Source organism: Vanacampus margaritifer, chromosome 1 (assembly GCF_051991255.1).
Source record: "Vanacampus margaritifer isolate UIUO_Vmar chromosome 1, RoL_Vmar_1.0, whole genome shotgun sequence".
Taxonomy (NCBI): domain Eukaryota; kingdom Metazoa; phylum Chordata; class Actinopteri; order Syngnathiformes; family Syngnathidae; genus Vanacampus; species Vanacampus margaritifer.
In genome coordinates, this window is record NC_135432.1 from 52,325,493 (window position 1) to 52,349,448 (window position 23,956).

The 23,956-nt window shown below is 40.0% G+C and overlaps 1 protein-coding gene across 11 annotated transcripts in view; it reads right to left on the reverse strand.

Moving 5' to 3' along the window:
• myt1lb (myelin transcription factor 1-like, b) overlaps positions 1-23,956 on the reverse strand; it is a 136,144-nt gene that overhangs the window by 82,925 nt on the left and 29,263 nt on the right. For 9 of the 11 annotated variants that reach the window (XM_077584890.1, XM_077585290.1, XM_077585280.1 and 6 more), the window contains exons 2-4: positions 12,221-12,330; positions 4,500-4,545; positions 1,832-1,865 (exon numbers count right to left, since the gene is read on the reverse strand). In XM_077584890.1, the coding sequence (XP_077441016.1) occupies positions 1,832-1,865; positions 4,500-4,545 (80 nt within the window). In that variant the 5' untranslated portion in view covers positions 12,221-12,330. The remainder of the gene's footprint in view (positions 1-1,831; positions 1,866-4,499; positions 4,546-12,220; positions 12,331-23,956) is intronic. The other 2 variants (XM_077585270.1, XM_077585259.1) reach the window with 1 other exon arrangement.

Consider the following 23,956-nt stretch of genomic DNA (forward strand, 5'->3'; position numbering starts at 1 on the left):
TTGCCATCAGTGACTTTACAATCATTTAAAGAAAGGCGCAGAAGGCATTGTCTGTTTATGAGAAGGAAAACACTGCATTCAGTTTAAATTGATTCGCTAATCTGACTTTGTCATGAGTTGACTCGGTTCTGTTTGTGTATGCAAAATATGAACGCTGTCTCTCCAGTCAAGGAGCAACAGTCTCTGTGACCCAACCCAGGAAGTTCTATGGAAAGTCAAACGTATTCATCCTGGGAACGATCAGCTCTCTGGAGCGAGGGGCCATCGAGCCAAATTATCGACATTATGGACGCCTCAGCGTGGAGATAGGCCTCACATCGATCCCCTGATTAATTACTATCTGCAGGCGGCAGGAGCGTGAGCGAGGTGAGGGAGGAGCGACTGCCTTAAAATGGGGGAAAGGATGGAGAGTATAGGGGATGAAGGATTGGGAAGAGAGAGGAGGGAGGCTACACCTATACTATCTACGGATATCAGCTAAAGGCAACAAAGTAGTAATCTTCCAGGTGCAATATTATTTATTGATATAAATAGGTGGAAAACCCTTATCTTTGCTGCAGCCTCCTAACACATAGCCAAGGACAAATGAAAATCACACATTGTTGGGGTGGAAACAACTCCCAAAGACAAGTAGAGGACACCGAAATAGACACTTTGGAGCTTATTCTTTTCGCTGTGTAATTAACAGTGAAATGATAACACAATGGAGAATGCATACCATGTATATGCAGTATGTTAAAATAAGACATACTACAACGTGTTAATTCTGCCTTTTTTCACTAACATGGCTGCGGCATTTGGGACTTGTGTGGATTTGCAGGCTGAGTGACAACCATTAATGAACTATACACATCCTTTGGGCTACATGTCGCATTCTCCCGAGAGATCGTGTCACACTTTATGGAATACTAGCAAATAAACTGTGACAAGGGTTCTGTTAAGCCCTTTTAGTTGTTGGTACATTGAAATTGAAATTATTGAGGTAGTTGTATTGTGTAGGATTCCGATTTTGGAGACTCACTTCATGATTTCAAACAATGTCAAGTACTAGTAAATATATAATGTTATCTGCCTCTCACCCATTTTCTATACAGTTTATCTTTATTAGCGCTGAAGCCTATTCCAAGTTGACTTTGGGGAAGAGGCCGAGTGCACAGACTGTTGCACAAATATATCATTACGTGCCAGGGTGGTATATGCCACAAATAGCTGATCAACTGTTGCCATGGTAAAGGCAGATGGCAGACACGATCTCATTGTCAGTTTTAAAAGTAATCGTTAAAGTAAGTGAAAGCGACAAAGAAAACCTTGAAGCTCCAAATGAAGTGAAAACGTTCAACCTTCCTCCCACTCAACTCACCCAAGAAGTTCTTTAAGGATGTGGGCTTCAAAAGAGTTACACTGCATGGATAATGAACTGATAATTGGATATCACTTTTGGCATTATCAAGTGCATGAGACAAAACAGAATAATTTAGGTTGACTAGTTTAGAACATTAAAAGCGGAGAAACCCTCATCCTAAATATCTCATATGGTGGAATTTTTGTACTTTTGCAACATTTGTAAGAATTGTAATTCGGTTTGGTCTGTTGTCTGCCTTTTGTGATGTTAAAGATGCCCAAAGTGCAAGACGCAGTGGGAAATCATTCTCACTGGTGGAACTAAACAAAACAAATTGTAATGTATATTTCTTGCTGTTATCACAATTAATGATCAACAATGAATGAAATGCCTTCAAGTGTTTCCACCTCATCATGAACACAAGATGAAGCTGGCTTTATGTGATGTGTTTGCTGTTAGAGTTGGAGTTACTTTTGAAATTCGACTGACCTGAAAAGCTGCGTCAATGCTGGATCCACAGGCACTGAAAGGGTGAAAGACAAATATCAGTTAAGAAACAAGAAAAGGTATGTTGCCTACTTTCAAGTAGTATAAAACATAAAAAGAACATCCTGAATATTATATCAATGGGGTTTTTGATCTGAGTAACTTAACAAAATATTAACCATTGAACAGGTGTAGTATTAGCTGTTAAAAAAAAAGTTCTTAATTGTTTTCACTGATTGAAATGATTAATGCAGTGCTGTGTGGTGCTAGTGATTTTTTTAATGAATAATTTTGATAGGATGGCAAATGTAAACTTAGCATCTTCAAGATAATGTATGTTTGTAGGATATGTATTAAAATTAGGGGTGTCAGGCGATTACATGTTTTAATCGTAATTAATCGCATTGCTTTAACTTTTAACTCACAATTTATCACAAATTTTATATCTATTTATATATATATTTATAAATTCTAAATAAACAATAAAATGTGCAATTGAAATAGTTTTTCTCAGTTTTCATAATCTTAACATAAAAAGTGGAAAAAATGTTAACTAATAGAAATATGGCTGCATCTTTAAGTCATTGATACAGTAATTTCATAATAATTCATAAAGTTGAGTTAAAATTAAAAAGATGTGCTATACTGTAAAAAAGAGTGGGATATTGCTTTGTGTTGAGGTCATTTTTCTGCCACTAGATGGCATAATTGCATTTGTAGGACGTCGGTGACAGCTCAGTGCATTTTTCTTTTCATACTATCTAATCTTTAACATGAAGTAACTTGTGAAATTCTGCACATTTTTTAAAATTGTAAAATACAACTTGACCCCAGTCTCCACAAATATATGCATAATTATTACATTTATTACTGCTATATTTTGACATGGACGTGTTTGCTGCATTACGACTCCAGTACAGGCTTTCCAAGTAAGGGGCGGTCATTAATCACACGTTTAAAACATTTGTGGCATTAAAGGAACTTTAAATTAACTCAAAATTATCGCACTAATTAAAATATAACTGTTAGGGCTCTATTCACAGTATGTGAGCAGTGCAAGTCTAGCGCGAGGCGAGGACTAAATCTAAGTGGCGGCTGGGTAGCGTATGATTGGATTTTTGCAGTGTGCAAGCGAGTGCTGCATGGTGGATTTAAAAAAAGAGTATTTTGCGTCGCTGTGGGCGTGAACACAGCTGACTTCATTCGCTGTCAATAAAAGCGGATCCTTGTAGTAGTACTAGTAGTCCTTGACAGTGGAAGAAGAAACTGATTTGCTTGAGTCCTGTGGCTGGTCAAGGCGTGCCAAGTGCATTTATAAGGAACTGCGAGCAGTCCTCCATGGGAAGATTAAGTTGGTCAGGGAGATCACAAATCCGGGAAGTGGGCACGCGGAGACCCCCTTCCATCCCAGTTGTTTGTGTCATTGCCATTGTGTAAATCCGATCTTTTTATGTACTCATTACAAAAACAAATGTGACTTGCAATGTGAATGCAACGCGCCCGTGATGTGACACGCATGCGCAAATAACATACGTTGAGTGACGTGCACAAAAAAGACGACGTCAGGGGGCAGAGTTTACGCAAGTAAATATGGTCTTGGGCTCATTTTTTTCTCATCTCATATCGCCAGAGTACCAAGGTTGGATGAGGTAGAAATATTTTGGGGAAATGAGGCGACACTCCTCGATCTTCTCATTTCATTGAGACGTCGAGGAATACCTACTATCGCCCCAAGTGTTATTAAATTAAAAACAAATATTAAGTTAGCACTGTTACTCAAAAAGGCTTTGCAGATTCACAGACCAAGTCATGTCATCTTTATTTATATATAATGCTTTCAAACAGAGCGCATATAGGCTTTTTAATGACGTATAGGTAAGATGTGTACGGATGAGCGTTTACAGTGCAGATGCATCGCATACATATCCGATTTATATTCACGTACAAAAGAGGCCTGGGACAGATTTGAAAAAAATCGGAATTGTAGTGTTCACACTGCATGTAAAAATAAAGATACATTTTGCATATGGGCAAAAAAATCGGAATTGAGCTGCGGTGTGAACATGGCCTTAGATTTGTGTCTCCTTTGACAAGACGTGGCGACCCATCACACCGGCATCATCAAACCGAGATCATGCCGCTGCCACCAACTAAGTGATTGATCTATTTAATGTTAGGACAAGGGTCAGCTCTTTATTTCTTGTTCTGTCAAGAATGATTGATGATTTATCTAGTCAAAGGACAAAAAGTATAAACAGCATTAATCCTGTCATTATAACGTGGCCTCTCCCCTATGATTGGAGTGAACCGAGGTAGATGTCAGTCATTCTGAATATTGTAATACTGAAGTTTTGTTAACATTTTCCAAAGCTTGTAATTGCTTTATTCAGTTGTGGTAATGAATATACATAAAATGTGTGGGGAGACCCATGAGTTAGCTTCTGCTCTTTATTCTGTTTCTTAATTCATTTCATTGTGCTGTACACTAGAGATGTACATGTGTGGGCTATATTAAAAAGAGGGATGGACAAGGTAGGCAGTCACACGGCAAACTGAAGTGTGACAGTGTGCGAGATGTGCAGTGGCGTGTGCAATATATATGTGCGAGCGTGTTTGGCTGTTGGGGGGAGTGAAGGTCACCCTGAATGCTTGTGTGTAGCAGCGCGGATACCTTTGGAGCGTGTGCGGTGACGCTTATCGTCTGCATCCACCTCCATCTGCAGAGAAGGCACAAACAAGCTGTTAAGCGCTGGCTGCAGACAGCATCACTAAATTATCTTTAATTTAGATACACGTTCTTTTCGGGTTCCCGCCGCTATCGTCCACTTGTCAAACATGCCCTGCGTCTGACGTTGGCGGAGGCCGGAGGGTTTGTGTGGATGACTGACTGACTTACGGATAGTATTTGTGGGGGGGAAAAAAAAGATCAAATCTGTATTCATCAATGTGTTTGCCTTGTGTTTGGGTCAAATGTAACCCATTTATGGATCAAAAATGGACCGATCCACTTTCTGGGTCAATTTGACCCAACTTTCTGGGGTGTTTTGTACAAAATGACCCAATTTTTGGACCCAAGTAAAGGATCTGACCAATATTTATGAGACACATTTCTTGACTCAAAGTCGGGTCAAATTGACCCAGGTAGAGGATCGGTCCATGTTTGACCCATAGTTGGCTTATTTTTGACCCAACTGTTTTTAGAGTGAAGGTATTATCTCATTTCACACTGCCTTCAGATGTGTAATTGAAGGTATTTATTAGGGGTGTTAGAAAAAAATCGATTCGGCAATACATCGCAATATTACAGCGCGCAATTCTCGAATCGATTCGATATGCGGCCAAAATCGATATTTAAACATACATTTTTTTATGGGAATATTCAACAGAACGTCTTACTTAGGGTTGGAATTCACACATTAAGCATGGAAAAACGTTATATTAATGGAACATTAAGCCTTTATTTCAGTGCTGTTCAAACATGAAACAGACTGCAACCTGTTAGTTAAATGCAGTGGCTCAGTTATAAGACTGAATTTTCAGATAAATAAATACATTTTCATACAAATCTTACAGTGTACATGTAGAAGTTTACTGATGAGTATTTTCTAAATTTGAGTAAAAAAAAATCGCAATAATCAATTAGTAGATTTGTATCGGGATTAATCGGTATTGAATCGAATTGTGACCTATGAATCGTGATACGAATTGAATCGCCAGGTTCTAGGCAATTCACACCCCTAGTATTTATGCATCTGTGCCTTTCAGACAGAACTCACGGACATGTCCGTAGTGTGCATGTGGATTCACGCGTTCAGATAATTAGATGCGTGGTGACATCAGCGCCAACGTCTGCCGCAGCGCCAACTGCTTTCGACATAAAGGGCCGTGGGATGAGAGTGTCGGGTGCTAAACTTCACACCTTGATCGCGGCTTCATGCTGTACGCTTCTGATACTGCCTCGGACTACGGGCTGACTTGTATCTGTCTATATATGCATCCATCAATTTATCCATCTGTTATGATATATCCATACATGGTGATAATTCAGTCATTCAATTACATTCCATCCAATTCATTCATCTGCCCTCATCAATTAAAGCCACCAATTCAACATATCATGTCTAAAACCTACATATATATTCATGCAAGCCAGCATAAGATCACGTTCACGCACTGTTCAATGCTTGTTAGAGCTAAGTGTGAACAGATCTCTCTTTCCTGCAACATCCCTGACGGCCTCTGAACTCTTATTTTTTTTAGATGCCCCTAAATATCCATGCAGGCTGGGTTTACACAATAACGGGGGCCGTGACCCTGTTTGGATATCTCTTTTTATTAAACAGGATTCATTGAAACTACACTTAGGCCACCGTCGAGCCCTTCAGTCTTAATGGTGTGTTTCTTTATGAATGTCCATAAATGTTTCAAGAGGAGGAAAATAAAATGATGAAAGGCAGAGATACCTTGTAAATATTAGCAGGTAAGCTGGGATGGAATGACCTTAAGTTTTTGTGAGGGAGGATGAGAACATAAATATGTCTGTGGACAAATGACAGACAATGATGAGCAACTGCCCAGCTAGCAAATTATTCCATATTTCCCAGCCTACATACTTGAAAATGACGATGGGCGACCTTGGCTCCGTTTTCGGCAGGTAAGTTGCTGCTCTGTGGCCTTGCAGAAGTTGATATATTATACAACACAACTTTGAACTGACTTCAAAACAATAAATTGGTCACATGCAAGCCTGCCTCGATGTCACCAGAAACTATTTAAGGACTTTTCCAAATTCACTGCGGAGTGATGGGAATGTGAAAAACAAAAACAAATCAAGTGCGTGTGGATCCCGATAGTGGATACACGGCTGTTTAAAACATGGCCGATATTACAGAAACCAACATGATTTTCTGTATTGGTTGGAGGTCAGCACTTGAATAAGCTTGCTTCTTACAAAATTATCCCCCTGTTTTGATGAGTTCAGAGTTTTCACATGTACCTAATAATGTGCACAGGAAGAGTAAATTTCGAAGACTCATATGACCACAAATTGCGCAATCGCTGGTGAAGCTCAGTGGAACATTTGCAAACATCTGTCAACAATGTGTTCATTGGATTTAACATAAGACCAACACCAGGAATCTGTTTCAATTAAATGTGTTGCATGAGTCAAAAACCCTTTTCACCCTTGACTGTATAATTGACCTTTGTAGGAGTGTTTTTGAAATTCCGTATTTGAACCAATTACATGTATTTGTTTATTCATTGTTTTATTCAGTAGGCATAGCGTAGTTTACCTACCTAATTACCTAATAATTTGTGTTTTAAACATTGTAATGTTTCACTTTTATTATTCATGCTTTTACATTATAGTGACATTGCATTCAGTTTTCTGTATTATTTTCTTGTGCTGATTGACTGGTAGAAATTGTGCTTCCTCATAGTGATTGTTACTGTAAGCATCTCCTTAAAGACACTATAACGTGACGTTTTTTGTGTGTGTAAATTTGACACATAACATGCAAGAGTATTGGTAACAAGTCTGCCAAATTTGAAAGAATTAAAAATGGCTAAATGTTTAAGACAATGCTCCAAAGAGACCAAAGGGAGCCCTACTAGCTTGAGGGTTTTTGGGGGTTTGACATTATTTTGTTTCTTTTCTTCTTCTTTTTTAACCCAAATGTGTTGCAACTACATTTGTTTTGTTGTGTTTTATAAGTATTTTTTAATATGTGTCTAAATAAATGAAATGTAATGCTGCAGCCTCCAACCTCATGAAAAACACAGTCCGCCTTCCACCTGCCTGACTGTGTGGGCGAGTCCGCTGACGCTGACTTTCAGCTGTCAATCAAATACGTGCCTGTTGCGATGAGCACAATCTCATGGGTCTTCCTCTGAGCCCCAGCGGACAGGCTGTGACAAGTTTCCCCTCCTCTGCCTCTGCTGAAATTCAGCAGGCCGTTGGCAGAATTGTGGCCAACGATGAAGCGGCCACAACAGCACAATGCAACGATCCTCCTGGATGTTTTTTTTTTTCTCTGCAGAATTGCACCTGGCCAGCCAGCACTCTGATGAGGTGGCTGGGTCATCCGTTACATCACTACAAGCACTGCACATGCATAGATATCCATCCATCCATTTTCTTAACCGCTTGTCCTCACAAGGGTCGCGGGGGTTGCTGGAGCCTATCCCAGCTGGCTTCGGGCAGTAGGCGGGGTACACCCTGAACTGATTGCCAGCCAATCGCAGGGCACACAGAGACGAACAACCATACTCACAATCACACCTATGGACAATTTGGAGTGTCCAATTAACCTGCCATGCATGTCTTTGGAATGTGGGAGGAAACCGGAGTACACGGAGGAAACCCACGCAAGCACGGGGAGAACATGCAAACTCCACCCAGGAAGGCCGAAGACCAGACTCGATCTCACGTCTTCTGCACTGGGAGGCGGACGTGCTAAACAGTCAGCCACCGTGCCGCCGATGCATAGATATTTAAATTATTCATTATCATTTTGGGTTGTACTTATATCATTTTTTTTTTATATAGTTATAGCTATATATTGTTAAGGAGGGTCGACTCATGGCAGGGGCTCAAATGCCTCACGGGGCCCCATTTTAACCACAACCAGAAAATCTGGACAACCGAGATGGTGAAAATGCAATTCAATTCAGCAATTCAGTAGAAAAGTGTTAGAAGTATTTGCACATGATTTCAGCTCTTATCTTCAATCTTGATGTATTTAGAAACAAATCACAAAAATGACTTGACAGAGAGTCTTTGGAGTTGAACCTTATGCCAAAACGCTTTTCAACTGTGCTTTTCCTTGCGTCTGGGTCATTTCAGTCCATACCGACAATGTTTTGTTTTCGGGTGTACCATCTTAAGTTTTTAATGCAATGCAACTCAGGAAGGCAACTTGGGAAGTATTAATCAAGAGAAGCATGGCTTTTATTTGGTTGCTGGCTCCACTAAGATGATCAAAGCAATACATTTCTTTTCTGAATGTGTAATTTAGCCAAGCACAATTTTTGGGATGTTAGTTTTAAAGATCACAATCTTAGTAAATCTTTCACAACACGGCCATCGTAAAAGCACGCGCTCTGTTCGAAGATTACGCAATTTAACACCTGTTACAGGGAGTCCTCGAGTTACGGACGAGTTACGGACGAGTTACGGACAAGTTACGGACGAGTTACGGACGAGTTACGGACGAGTTACGTTCCTACGCTCAACTTGAGTCGGATTTCACCATTAAAGTCGATATTTACATAAAAATACTTTGTATAGTAATTTAAAAAAATCTAATTTGCACGAGACGGAAGATGCCGCAACCAATATTTCGTGTTTCCACATGGACATTCATTGCTGACGGACAGCAAAGCGAAACTAATGGAAACTTAAACACGGAAAGGAGACGTTCCAGATGGCGAGCCGACCTGCTCGATGGACGCCCGTTGATGGAGATAACAACAACACATCTTTAAATAACTTTAAAATGCCGTGATTACTGTGGGAAGTTAACGAAAAAGAAGGTGTTACGCGTAAGACATAACTCGAGGACTCCCTGTATTTGTGATCTGAGTAACTCAGACCTCAGATGTATGCTTTCATTCAACAAACAGAGGTTCATGTTGAGTAATTGTGTAAACAAAGTTTATGCAATATGATTAACATTTTTGTAAAATTTCAAATTGTAAATCTTTGATGAATTAATTATAATAGTAGTAAGGTAGGGCTTCAAGGCGGCGCATGTGGCTACCACGGCGACCAAATAATTTGCATTTTCCCTCTGAATTTACCTGTTTGTTTTTTTTCAGTACTCGGATTTCCTCACATTAAAAAAACAGGATACGTTGTAGAAGAGGCATGGATGGATGAATAAATTGATAGTGTCCCAAAGTGTAAAACTTTTGCAAAACACGTCCCGCCTCAACATCTGCTTTTGCCTCTCTCAAGGCTTCTCGTGCGAGTAGGACCTAGCATGCCTTCCATGATGTGTTTTGTTTTTTTTCTCACTCTCTCGGAATTTTTTAAGAAAATGAAGGTTGGTCTGCATATTCTAGATGAGGACGAAGCACACTCCATCTTCTCAAGTGCCAATTAGACCCAGAATAAAATGATCATTATCAACAGTTGGATACTTTAATAAGTTGAGTTTTGCTCAGATAATTCAAAGGAAGGTAGCGTCTTAACACTTACATTAAAAACAAACGTGATGAGAGATCAGAGAGCTTAATAGAAACAATATTGGCTTTTGATGGATAAAACATTACTGTGAATGAAATCTGGTACGAAACACAGACTAAAATAGGACCAGGTGTGCTTTGAACTTTGTTAATGGAAAGCGATGAAAAAAAATCTGTCAAAACATGTCACACAGTAATCGGCTTCTATTTGTTTCACCTTCAGGATTTCGGAGAATGTGTTTTATACATGGCAACCAATCCCACTCTCTCACAAACACACACACCCATGCACAAAAAACACACCATGATTCACACCCGCACATTGGTATTCCATCCAGAGCAGCACTACAGAACCACCGAACCTCCATCGGCATGATCAAATTTCTCTGCAAATAGCTCTGCCATGCATCATCTTGTGACAGCAAACGAGTGCCAACCCGATGCTAAGTGCATCTGAATTAGTGTGAAAGGCTGCCGAGATCTGCACGTCTGAGTGGGCATTGAGTGAGAACGAGACAGAGTGGCTGAACGACCAAGGAAGATGGAGACAGAAATCTGGTGTGGGGTTTGTAACTAGTGTGGAAAAATGGCCTGGTGGGTGACACTGATGTGGATTGAGCATGAAGTGCTCTGATCAGAACACCGGCGCAACGACCTATTTACCGGTAATGACGGAAAATCTGTTTTGGTGGCATTTTACTACAGTATATGCAGAGCTTGAAAATGCTGTATGTGGATCCTCGGAAGTGGAAGGCTACTTTTTTTTCTTGCAGAATAAATATCACGTGTGATGCCTACTGAGAATAATTTTAAAGATAACTAAGCTTTACATACTTAGTGACACTAAGTTAACAAGAACCTCTCACCTGAGAAACACAAGCAATAATTTATTTCTTTAATCATCATCAGCAAGTGAGCATAAGTTTACTGACTGAGGATGACATGTTTCGCCGCAAACTTTCTACTACGAATACCTAAAGGAGACAAACTCAGCTAATAATGATGTAATAGGCGGTAGGCTTGTGAAGTGCAGCCTCTCTGAGGCACTATATTTAGCATGCTTTGAAGTGCACTCGCTTCCAACTTAGGTCTTTGCATTCTATTAGTTTACCACTAGATGGCAATAAATTCAATACACTGTCACTTTAAGGAAATGGTACTTGAATATAAATCCAGTAGTGCTTTGAGGTCTGCAGACTTGTGTCAATTAGTGGCGCCCAGGTTTCAAAGCAAACATGGTGAAGCAGCTTTTAGCTGTTATGTTGCACACATATGAAAGCCCCACTAATGAATGCTTTTTAAACCCGGTTAGAGTATGCGTTGTCCCCTTATCTTTGACTAAGTTCTTTTAAACAATTTTAAAATCTTTTTACCCTTGCTTTTAAAAGTATTTAAATATTTTGTTTGTAAATGTATTTAAATGACGTCAATGTATGTTCTTTCAAAAAATGTAATAAGCTACTTTTGTTTTCTTTGCTTCGCAAATGTCTTCAGCTCTTCTGTTTGTAAATTATTTCCAGTGTTGTGCTTTTGGTTGTGTGAAGCACATTGAGGCCTTGTGTAGGAAATGTGCAAAATAAAATTGCCTTACTTAAAACACTAGCTGCCTGATGAGTGTTTTTAAAGGTGGTAATTTGGCCATGGAACAAATTTAATGATCTCTAATTATTATGCAAATGTTTTTTTAAATTTAAACAAGATGGAGATTGAAAGGCTAATTTTACTGTAAAAATGCACTTTTGTTCTGAAAAGGTTTAGTTTAATTAAATTACATTACATTTGATTACATAAAATTCAGCATCCAACAATTACCATCTTGTTACCGCACAAATGGTTTATTTGATTGTTTACAGTATTTGGTTACCTATACTGTATGTAAACCTGGATTGTATCTGTGTTTCTTCCAAGCATACTGTACATTGGAGTGAGTGACCATCCCATATTAATGATGCCCTCAAGATGACCCTACAGTGGTTAACAAATATATTAATGTACTTTTTCATTTGTATTTTATTAGCAGAAATATTACACGTTTAACATTTTTTATTTTTTCTAATAACAGATTGGGGAAGAAAAAAAACACTCTTAACATCACAGGATAATTGCTATTGTTTCAGAGACATCTGTGAATCCAAAGCCGTTTTGACAAAATACACTTCAATACTGCAATTTGTTGATATAAGCAAATGGTTTGCACTCTACCTGCAATGGTTTGGTGTTGAGACAGTTCTTCCAGACCTCTGCTTCCACTGTAACCTACTGGCGCTCACTTGGAGAGGAAACGCTCACCACATCTCCTCCAGAATCATTTTCTGCATTGAAAGAAGAAGAGGGAGAACATACATCATTAAAATCATTTTCACAACAATCACATTCACATGAGGCGTCTGATATTGCTTCCTCTCTTTTGACTCCAGCTCATGAATAATCATATAGCATCCGCTATGCGGCGCACGCCGGAGCCAATGCAGATTTCAACCATAGAGACGACCGCTTGTCATGTGCGATGGGCTTCGGCAACATGGGGTAATTAGCTAGATCTATCATCTTCCGCAGGAAGTGGGGGACAAATATAGCTAATGATCTGTGCCTGCCTCCATGATTCCTCTGCTCGGCTCTCCATCCTTCGCAAAGTTACAGGAGAGGAAATGGGGAGGGAGGGTAAGGAAAAGAGGTCCCTCTCTGTCAAAAAAGGTCAAATGTGATACCAGGAAATGAAGACAGAGATAGGAAAGGCTACAGATGTGTCGCCGCTCAGACGCTGCCTGTCTGTCTCGTTGCCTCCGATGCTGCTAATTGAAAGAATGTATTGAGGGAACGCAGATGTTGCGCAGACAAACAAATTACAGCCACGTTTGGAAGCTGCAGACTGGCCATTACACACACACACACACACACGGCCCTTCACAGCAGATCTAAAGAAAACAATCATTGGTCCCTTGGGACAAACACTACTGTGGGCAAGGAGTGAGTGTGCAGAGTGGCGGTTGTGTGTTATGTAAAAAGTGCGCTGGCAGTTACATGCTTAAGTGGACTTTACTTTGGACCAGCGGGGGTCACATTTCTGCTTTTTGTCACAAAAAAACACATGCACAACAACATCTGTGGTTCTCGTTTTTTGGCAGATCTCTCTGCCGTATGAATTTTAATGAATCAAGCCAACACGTGAGACAACTGTACAATAAGAGTTTCACATTGTAAGTGTGTTTAGTTGCTTGCAAAAGAGAATAGATCCTAAAATTAATGAGTCAACTCAAATCAGTGACGTGAATTGGTGTGGGATAAATTAGAGCAGATATTGTGAGCCTGGTCCACTCGTCCAACATAGATGACCTCTCGGGCCCAATTTTCATGCCCAGTGCAAGTCTAGTAAAAAGCCAGTCTAATTGTGCACAAGGGTGGAGTTTTCTTTATTTTCTAGAATATTGTGTTTTGTGCTAATGTGGAATGGAAACCAGCCGACTTCCGACTAATCAATCATCCGCAGAACTCAGAATCTGTCTACCTGTTCCTTGATCAAATTCACCAAAGTCGTTACACCACCTACATAACCACTTAGACCTGGTTTTCGCGAGTCTAAAATCTAGTCTACCTTTTGCCTCCAAATTGCTAGATGCATGCTAATGAATACGCAAGAATGCCTATCGAAGCGTAGCATGGTCTACTAAATTCACAAACATAACTAGACATTCCCAAGCAGAATTTGGCGATACTCTTGTTTTACGCCGAGCACAGTCTACTTTCCTGCACCAAATTGTCAGGTGCGCCACGGGCACGTCAGCTCGGTCTGCTGGAACGCCTAGCGAGGTGCTAGAGCTGGGTATTGCCAGCAACCTCACGATACAATTTGTATTACAGCGATACAGGAGTCATGATCAGATACATATCGCAATAAATGTCTATCCCAATATGTGGCCTACACAACTTTACATTAGAGCTGTCATAATTAACTCGTTAACTCTGGAGATTAATTTAAATTCTTTAAAGCGTTTTAAAAAACAAAAACCTAATTTAACTTTAAGGTAACTTTAAGTTTTATTTACTTCCGGTTACAGAGTATAACCTGCAGCCAAACTTAGCCACCGGTGCGAAAATGGACAAAAATGGATTTTCAGTTTTACTTTCAGTTCTACTTGCTTGACGCCCTCAAGTAATTTGCACACGTTACAAAGCCAAATTCAAATAGCCTACTACATTTTTGGCATATCATTTCAATGGAAATTACCCTGTTCAAGTTCACAAATCAAACCTTCTGAAGTGTGCTGCTTGTGGGCACAACTAAACCTGGAAGTTTTGACAATTGTTTCTAGGAGATAAAAGATTTTGATCGTTTTTTTCAACAGTTGTATTTTACCGGACTTCTAGATTCTTTTTTTTTCTTTTTTTTTTCTTTTTTTCCCAGGAGAGCTCAGCATTGTTCATTCGATTTGACATCATCATTGCTCTCCTTTAAAAAAAAAAAAACAAATTAAAAAAAGAAAAGAAAAAAAGTCTAGATTCTAAATATACTTATATATAATGTTTGATTTTACATTAATTGCAAGATTTTACTCAAATAAATATCTGCTAGTAAAGTATAAGTAGAAAAATGTGATTAATCACGACTAATTTTTGTACATACATTTTTATGAACGCAGTCATATGGATACCAAAATGATCCTTTTATTTTGCTGGATGGCAAAAATGTTTTCTTCCTTTAATGTTAGCAGCACTTCCGGTTTACCGCCAGCGCCATGCTATGCTGTCAAAATTGTGTGCGCACTTCACAGCAATGAGCAGCTTTCAGAGATGAGCCGGGAAACTGAAAATGAATGAATGTGCAATGTTGATTCCGACGCCTCTGTATCCATACGTGTATTGTAAAGAGGCCTATAATGATATATTCCTGAATTGAAACACACCCCTACAAGGCACAATGTGTTTAATGCAAACATGATCAACTATACTTGCTGTGGCATGAAAATGAAGTTGCACCTGTTTTTACACAGAGCGCACAAAATAAGGCCCTTAATTTCACAAATAAATTGACAAAATTCTGAAACTCACCCACATCCTTTATAGAAAGTCACAAAATATTATAAGCTATTATGATTATAAAATGGAGACATGCTCCATCCATATATTTGTCCTCACATTTCTGTCGGCTTAAAGACATGCTGTCTTAATACTTTAGTCCAAACTGTTTCATCTTATACACGTTTCTAGCACTCTCTCACTCTCTCTCACTCGACACAGGCATCCTGGCCTCTTGGTCATTATAATCAGGGTGTAAGTGTTGGCTCCGTCCTCTGATGAAGGTCTTCATGTGGGGGCTGATGACAAATCACAGCTCTCTGACTCTTAATCAGGACACATCCCACATTCCCCTGGTGTTTTTGCGTGCATGTGTGAAAAAAAAAAAAATAAGAGCGTGGGGGCTTTGGACAAAAGAAGAGCGGTTGAAAGAAAGACAATGGAAATGGATACAATACAACCTGCCGCGGCTTGTGTGCAATATGTGAAAGGTATTCTGGTCATGGAGTTGAGACGCTTGTGTGCTAGTTTCAGAACCAAGGACAGCGGCAGGCACAGCACAGAGAGGGAATAATAGACCTCCAACTGCATTGGGGGCACACCCACACAGAAGACACACACACAGGCAATCCTGCAAACACACACAGACATACAGTCCAGACATCTGTAGACACACGTGCACAAAGCTATTCACATCCACTCCTTTTGTTGCAGGATTGTACACGAGTGTGAATGTGTTCCTGTAAGAATGAGGAGCACCATGTCTGCCCCTCACCGGCCTCCTATATCTATCAAAGCCAAGAAACGCACCGCAAGAAAGACTGGCTGCTCCGTCTTCCACAAAAAATGCACTAAGACAACAATGAAAACCCTTTTGAATGGCTGCGTTTGCCACGCTGCGTGCGGGGAGATGTGATGTCTGCTGTCACATTTCTGGTGACACATATTGTACATGACAGGAGTTTAAAACGCCCCCAACACACAAACTCACAGAAATCATACCCATTATTTAAATAAAACGTACATACGACACTTGAGGACAATGGGGCAAGCGGGAATGCTTTATTCATGTGACGTGTTTGGAGATACACACATATACACACACACACGCACGCACACAACCAAACCTCGGCTCTGATAGAGACTGTAGCTGCCTGACCTACATTCTAGCAGATATGTATATAGGCAGAGAGGAGATGAAATCTCCCTCTCTGTTCTATATCCTTTCTTCTCTTCGTGCAACACACATGCACACGCACACACGTAGGAATGATTTCCTCTCCTGAATGTCATCATGTTCCACATGAAACTAGCAATTTTCAGAGCACTTCCACGTGTTTGATGGATTTCTGGCCAAGTTAAGGGTCAGGCTGGCGTATCTCTGGGTTGCATATCAAAGATCTGCTGACTTGTGTGCTTGTCAGTCCGAGACAAAGACCAAAGGGGGCAGACAAAAATGTGTTAGAGCGTTTATAACATGTCCCTGCGTGCAAATATAGTAGCATCATTAGAGTAGGTTCACCTGATTCTCTTTATGGGCACCTTTATGTTTTTGTCTTCACACTCTACTGCTTCAATCAATAACTTGACCACTGAGACAAGAGACAAAGCAAACAATTACACGCAAGCTTCCACCTAAACATGGTCTCGCTGGACAGACAAAAGGTCAATTACGTATTGTGATTCATGCTTTGCCTATTTTGGGGAGATCTCGCCTCTCTGAGTGTTGACTCAGAATTCCCACCACAGGGACAGTCTCAAAATGAAGTGGTTCTTACTGTACAAATAGTGATTCAGCAGAATCCAACAGAAAACAACAACAAACCAGCATGAAGACAACTTTGTGTTTGTAGAAACATGGCATTGATTCTAAGCAAAATCTTCAATAATTAGGTGCATGTAATTATATAAATCTGAATCAGAATGAGAACCCAGCACTCTCCATTATTTCCACATTACAGTATTATTGTAAAATGGAATCAATTCAGTTTGTATAGGGCTGATGCCAAGCCACATTGCATGGTATCGGTACTTGCAACGTATATCGAAACTGGTATCGTCCCCGCTCTCGTGGCCATTTTTCGGTCAGGAACTGTCAGAAAGACTGGGGGGAATGAAAGTTTTGTTCCGTCTCGTTTGTTTCCTGTGTGTTGCCTTATGAGGTAGCACTTGTTCATTTCCTTACTTATGGCAGTGCTACTTTGATATACGTTACTGAGTATAAGTAAGTATTCTTGTTGCGAGTAATATCAGCGATATCTGTGGTTCATATATGTTTGTAGCTCACGTAACTTCGCCGTGTTAAATTGCCTCATTTACGTTTGCCGCACGCTTAATTGCCTCGCTAACGTCGTCGTGGTAAAAATAGAACAGTGCAGTTTACGGGCCTCGCAGACGCTAATTATAGTTCTTATACATACTACATTATATTTGAACGGAGAACGTGAAACAGGAAACGGAAATACAGAGCAGCTTTCTAAATTAAAAGCATGGATTTCAACACGTCATTAACCCGACATCACACACTAAACAGCTTGATGAATTCTTAACATGGTAGATATTACTAAATTACTTGAAGCCCTATTGTATTGAATTGAATTATTTGCACTTCACTGTTTTCCTTAAAAATAAGTTGTATAACCACATATTTTGATTGGGACTTTTTTTTATTTTTTTTATTGGCCACTGGATAATTAGTTTCATTTTATTTATCTTTTTTTTTATTTTATTCATTTTATTGTGTGCTCTATGCAAAACGACTTTTATCAGCAAACTACAAAAATAAAATTGCCATTAATTGTATTAAGTTATAAGGAAATTAGCTGTAATTGAGATATGTATGTCTTTTTTTTGTAATTATCTGTCATTGCTTTTTTGGAAATGTTATGTATCACAAGTACTAATGGTATCGGCACTTGGTATCGGTATCTATGATTGCTGAAGATTTGCGTATCAAAAAGTGGTATCAAACATCCCTACTATGTACATATGTACAGTACATTAGTATTCAAACACAGCCTCAAGTTTCCAAGATGAATGATGCCTTCAGCTTGGTACATTTGGGCTCTCAAGCTCATCAAGTTGGATGAGAAACGTGATTGTCAAGTTCTTGTTCAGCTACCTGACTTAGGTCCTTACCCTGATCACGAAGTTTAGACAGGCAACCAGCTGCTTCAAAGCAGCAGAAATTGTTCTGCGCCTCGAAGCAATTCTTTCAATTCCTTTGAAGTTTGACTTCATACTTGGCCAAGGCTGCCCTTTGTCACTGATTCTGTTCATAACCTTAATGGACAGAATTTCTGTGTAGAGCCGAGGTGTTGAGGGGGTCCAGTGTGGTGGCCTCAGTACTGCATCGCTGTTTATTGCAGATGATGTGGTGCTGTTGGCTTCTTCAAGCAGCAATCTCCAACTCTCACTGGAGCGGTTCATAGCTGAGCATGAAGCGGTTGGGATGAAAATCAGCACCTCCAAATCTGAGACAATAGTCCTCAGTCGGAAACGGATGGGCAGAATGGAGCTCGATAGGCAGATCGGTGCAGCATCTGCTGTGATGCAGATTCTGTTTCAGTCTATCGTGGTGGAGAAGGACCTGAGCCAACCAGCGAAACTCTTAATTTACCGATCAATCTACGTTCCTAATCTCACCTATGGTCACACAATCTAGGTTGTGATCGAAAGAACAAGATCTCGGATACAAGTGGCCAAATTTAGTTTCCGCCGCATGATGTCCAAACTCTTCCTTAAAAATAGGGTGATAAACTTGATCATCTGCGAGGGGCATTGAACCAGATGAGGTGGCTCGGGCAGGTGGTTCGGATGCCTCCTCGATACCTCCCCAGTGAGGTGTTCTGGGCATGTACCACCGGCAGGAGGCCTCGGGGACAACCCAGGACACGCTGGCGAGAATATGTCTCCTAGCTAGTAAGGGAACGCCATACGAGTTTAAAGAAGTGGCTTGGGAGTCGAGACTTCCTTGCTAACACTGCTGCCCCTGTGACATGACCGTGGATAAGTGGTAGAAAATCGCTGGCTGGATGGAAGAAAGCTCCACCCATGTTACAGCTTAGCATGAAAATAGGGCCCAAAACGTGGAAAGTGCTATGACTAGTAGTTTACAGATGCATTGCTAATCCAAATCAGAGAATTGATTTTGGACTGGTTCCAAGATAAAGTAAGTACGTTTAAGTTGTTTCTTTTAATGTCATCACAACGTTTCATGTCATCCCTCAGTCCTTTGAGTTTCCTTTTCTGGGCCACACATTTTTATAACGAGCTTGAGCCGTGGAAAGGTAGTCCATCTTGGGTTCATTGAGAGGATAGCAGAACATTTGTTATTGCTCTCCAAAAGCCCCTATTTTACCAGCTTAAATTCAAGCTAGCCCTCCGATGAACCCACAAAGAGATCTAAAAGCACTTTTTCAATCAACCAATCTCATAAAGTAACTGAGAGGGGAATCTTTGTTAGCACAGAATGTGCCTGCACACAATACACTTTGGCCGCAGTATGCTCTGAGAAGCAGAGGTGAAAGAAGCTGTCAGGTACTGAAGTGGACTGCCTCTTTATGACCTCCCTGCTCTTATCAATAAGGAAGAGGAAGGTAAAAGCCACTTTCTGACTTGCTCTTCTATTAAAAGGAAGTGAGAGGCGCAACTGACTAGATATGCTTGACCTGCTGGACTTTACTGCTGTGACACGTATACATGACGTCCTTGTCTGCGGCTTGACACACTAAAACTGAACTGAACTCATCTGTAATGCATCACTACTGCAGCGGGCCAAACTTAAGTGTATCACTTGGTGGCAGGCAGCATGGCTGTTTAACTCATTCACTCTCAGCCATTTTCACTGAAGCAACCCTCTTCGCTCCCGGCTGTTTTACTGGATTTTAACTGATTTTGCAAGCGCACATAATATTCTGTGCTATTGCTATAAAAACATGTAACCTACCAAAAGAAAGATGAGAGATCTCTTATACTCTGTTGCCAACTGCTGGCCGTTTTTGCAATAACTACCATTGCTTCAAGCGTTTTCTTCAGTTCAGAGGCTGCATCAAAGCTTTTTGTATGCTCTAGCATAAAAAACAACTACAAAATAAATAAACATTTTTTGGACCATGGTAATATTTAAAATAGAACATATCTATACGTTTTTGAGAGCAAATTATTTAAAAACACATGCACACACATAAATGGAGCAAAATCCCTACCCTTCTTCTTGCCTCATCCCCTTTTGGGATCGAAAGTGGGGAGAAATGACAAAGAGTGAAGCATGGCTGCAATTACCCACAGTGGGCTAATCGGCAGCACAATGCACTGTTAGTCAGCTGCTGGGGAGACATTGTGGAATACTCAGGTGAGCAGAGAAGCCAGACAGCAATCAGACCAGCATGAAGAGAAACAGAGTGAGAGATAGAGAGTGAGAGAGCGCAAAGGACCATTCCTTTAATTTCCAAGGGACGGCCAGGGTCTTAATTACTTGATTAGTCTCTCTTCTCTCTTCTCTCTCTCTCTCTCTCTCTCTCTCTCTCTCTCATTCGCTCTCTCTTTCCCGCTGCTTCGCGTGTGCAAAAAAGTGTGTGAGAGTGTGTGTCAGCATGTGTATGTGGGGCCGATTATCAGACTGGGAAGCCTTCATTCGCTTCACAACCCTGATAGGGAATAAAGCGAACGACATAGCAAGTGTGTTTGCGTGTTTGTGTGAGTGTGCGTGTGTTTATGAATCAGAGAGAGAGGGAGGGGGAAAGTGACTTATCCCCAGGAGCAACAGAACAGCAAGGTTAGAGAGCCTTGACTTGGAAAAGCCACAGGACAACGTTCCATATAGAAGACCACACGACAAGGTTGATCAGCGGGACCGCATCACAAACCCTAAACGGCTGCAAAAAAATGCTTTCAATAAGTCAAAGGTCCATTTATTGAAATTGGTGAGGTCACATCACATGCGATAGCGTTGTAAGATTCGAAACAACACAAATATTAACTGGAATAAAATGTCCTATTAAACATTTTGAGATTAAAAAAAAAAAGAGTTGAATAAAACAAAACAAGCCCTTTGTCACAAATTCAAAATAAAGTACAAGTACTTTGTTACTTTACTTAAGTAGTTTTTATCTTTTTATCAGTATTTGTACAATTTACTCAACACATTTTCAAAACAAGGTCTTTACAATTGTTTTTAAATGCGTAAAAACAATTAAAATACTTGACCTGGAAGAAAGAGCAGTGTCAATGTCTCCTGGATGCGCCAATCATATGAAGCATACACGCTTCCCTACATCCCAGCTTGTGATTGGCTCTACAATACACTGTCACATAACATGCAATTGGCTAGATTAGAACAACCTATAAATATGAAGGCAATGTGTGCTGCCACTACAATGGATAATGGATAATTTGAACTTAATAAGAAGTACGCTGCAGACTGCCAGTCAATAATATGAATAATAATAATATGAAAGAAGGTTCAATCATGTGTGGACCAGCGACATGAGCGAGTGATACTCAACACTGTGGACTCGACGCACTAGCTAATATCTTTCAAGAAGGAAATATCCGGTAAAAATATTTGTTACTTCTACTCATCAAGTACATTTTAGAGCCTGTACTTTTTTACTTTTACTTGAGTAATTATTTGAGTGAGTACTTTTACTTCTACCATAGTTGTTGTAATTGTACTTTTACTCAAGTATAGAATGTCAGCACTTTTCCCATCTCTGGTACCAGTGTGTGTATTGTATTTTTAAGAGTGAAAGAATAACCAAATACTGATCGGCAAGAAAACAGGACATATAACACAATACAATAATCAAATGAAAACAAAAGCTGGTAAGTTAGCAACAGTTACACAGTTAACATCCCACTTCCTGTATGACGACCTTATTCTGAAAAATAAAACATATCACTTCAGGTAGTAGAAGGTGATTACTTAGGGATCAATACACCTAATTTTAACTAATAAACAGAATGTAAAACATGCAAATAATGCATTGTATTGCATCAAATGCCTAATGTGTGTCATTACTCACTTTGTCATTGACATGAAGACAAGTCCCAAAAATATGCCTTTACGTAAAACTCGGCCATGTTGCAAAAAACAAAAAACAAAAAAAGTTGTGGATGGCTCTTTTTCTAGCTGAACAGGCCAGGACTATCTGGCACAAAGGGCAGATGCCTGGTGGGCCGGTAGTCTTTTGGGGCTGATGTGGTGTGATTTATTTATTTATTAGATTCCTGTATTATTCGGCCGACAATTTAGAGGGAGAAGCCCATTAATCTATTCATAATATGGACAGCAAACGGGCTGGCCGATCTAAGTCAAATTCCTCGGGCAAATTTTTTTTGTGCCAGTCCAGCCATGTAGCTGACAAACACTTACCTTCCACATGTTGTACCTACAATTCATGGGGTTAATGTCATGTCTTGTAAGTCTTCATCGCAAAATGCTCCCCCAACACTCTCGCTATCTCACCATGGAGAATGGCACCCTATGCACAGTGCGTTATCTGCGTGTATAGGGAGGAGAGCAGCTCGCCCTGGCATGACGATGTTTTCAGAGGAGCGACGACTTTACACCAGCTTCCAGGAGACGCTATTCGCGCCACTCAAACGACGTGTGACAATTAGCGCTGGCGTTAGTGAATTAGACGCTGTTTATCAATAAGCATCATAGAGGTGGGCAATTTCTGCATCAAATATATGCAGGTTACCTCATTTAACTCATTTGCTCCCAAAAATTTATAAATACGTTCTATTTTAAATATGCATGCTCCCAAGGACGTATTTATATGTTTTTTTAATGTTGTTTTATATTTTTATGCTAGAACATACAGAAGGCTTTGATGCAGCCAGATAGAAATGTACTTTTTTTTCCTGATGAAAGAAGAGACTCTAATCTTTCTTTTGGTAGGTTCCATGTTTTTTATGGCAATAGAACACAATATTCTGTGGGCCTTGCAAATTCAGTCAAAACCCAGTAAAACAGCTGGGAGCGATGGGGGTTGCTTCAGTGAAAATGGCTAGGCGTGAATGAGTTAAATACGTGCATAAACTACCAGCGCACTGGGGCGGAATCTGGTTGGCATTGAAGTTAGTAATGAATTTCCCCATCTTTTATTTATATTGGTTAGCGCCATGCAAAAGCCACGCAAACCTTTCCTGGATTTAGCCCTCAGTTGCAATTTTGCGTGTGATGTATACTATCCAGCAGATTTTTTCCCCATGTTTCCAAAACTTATATGAAGTGAAATAACTGTGGATTTTAAATTGGACATACCAAATGTGCCAGCAGAGGTTAAACTTAACTCCACTCCTAGTCATTTTCACTGAAGCAATCCCCTTGTTTTACTGGATTTTGACTGATTTTGCAAGGCCCACAGAATATTGTGTTATATGTCAACAACATGGAACCTACCAAAAGAAAGATTAGAGTATCTTCTTTCATCAGGAAAAAGAAAGAGGATATTTCTATCTGTTTCCGTTTTGCAGCAATTAGCATTAGAACATGGCTAGGTTTCATCATTATTCACAAATCTATTTAGAAATGTGAGTAATTGAGTTTTTTTTCAACACGGCCCTGGTTGATATATTTTTGCTCTGCTCCCACCTGCTGGTCGTTTGTGTAATAATTACCATTTCTTCATCCGTTCATTGCAGTTGAGAGGCGGTATCAAAGCCTTCTGTATGCTCTAGCAAAAAAATAAAATAAAATAAATAAACACTTAAAACATTTAAAATAGAACGCATTTATACGTTTTTGGGAGCAAATGAGTTCATAGGATCAAGACTTCTTCTTTTTTTTGTCACAGCATAGAGCATTTCAGTCCAGCTATGCAGTGTAGCAAAATGTGTTAAAGCATTTGCATTGAACGAGAGTCACTGGTAAGACTGACTAGCCAGCTGGCAGCCTGTCAGAAGCCACATGTTCAA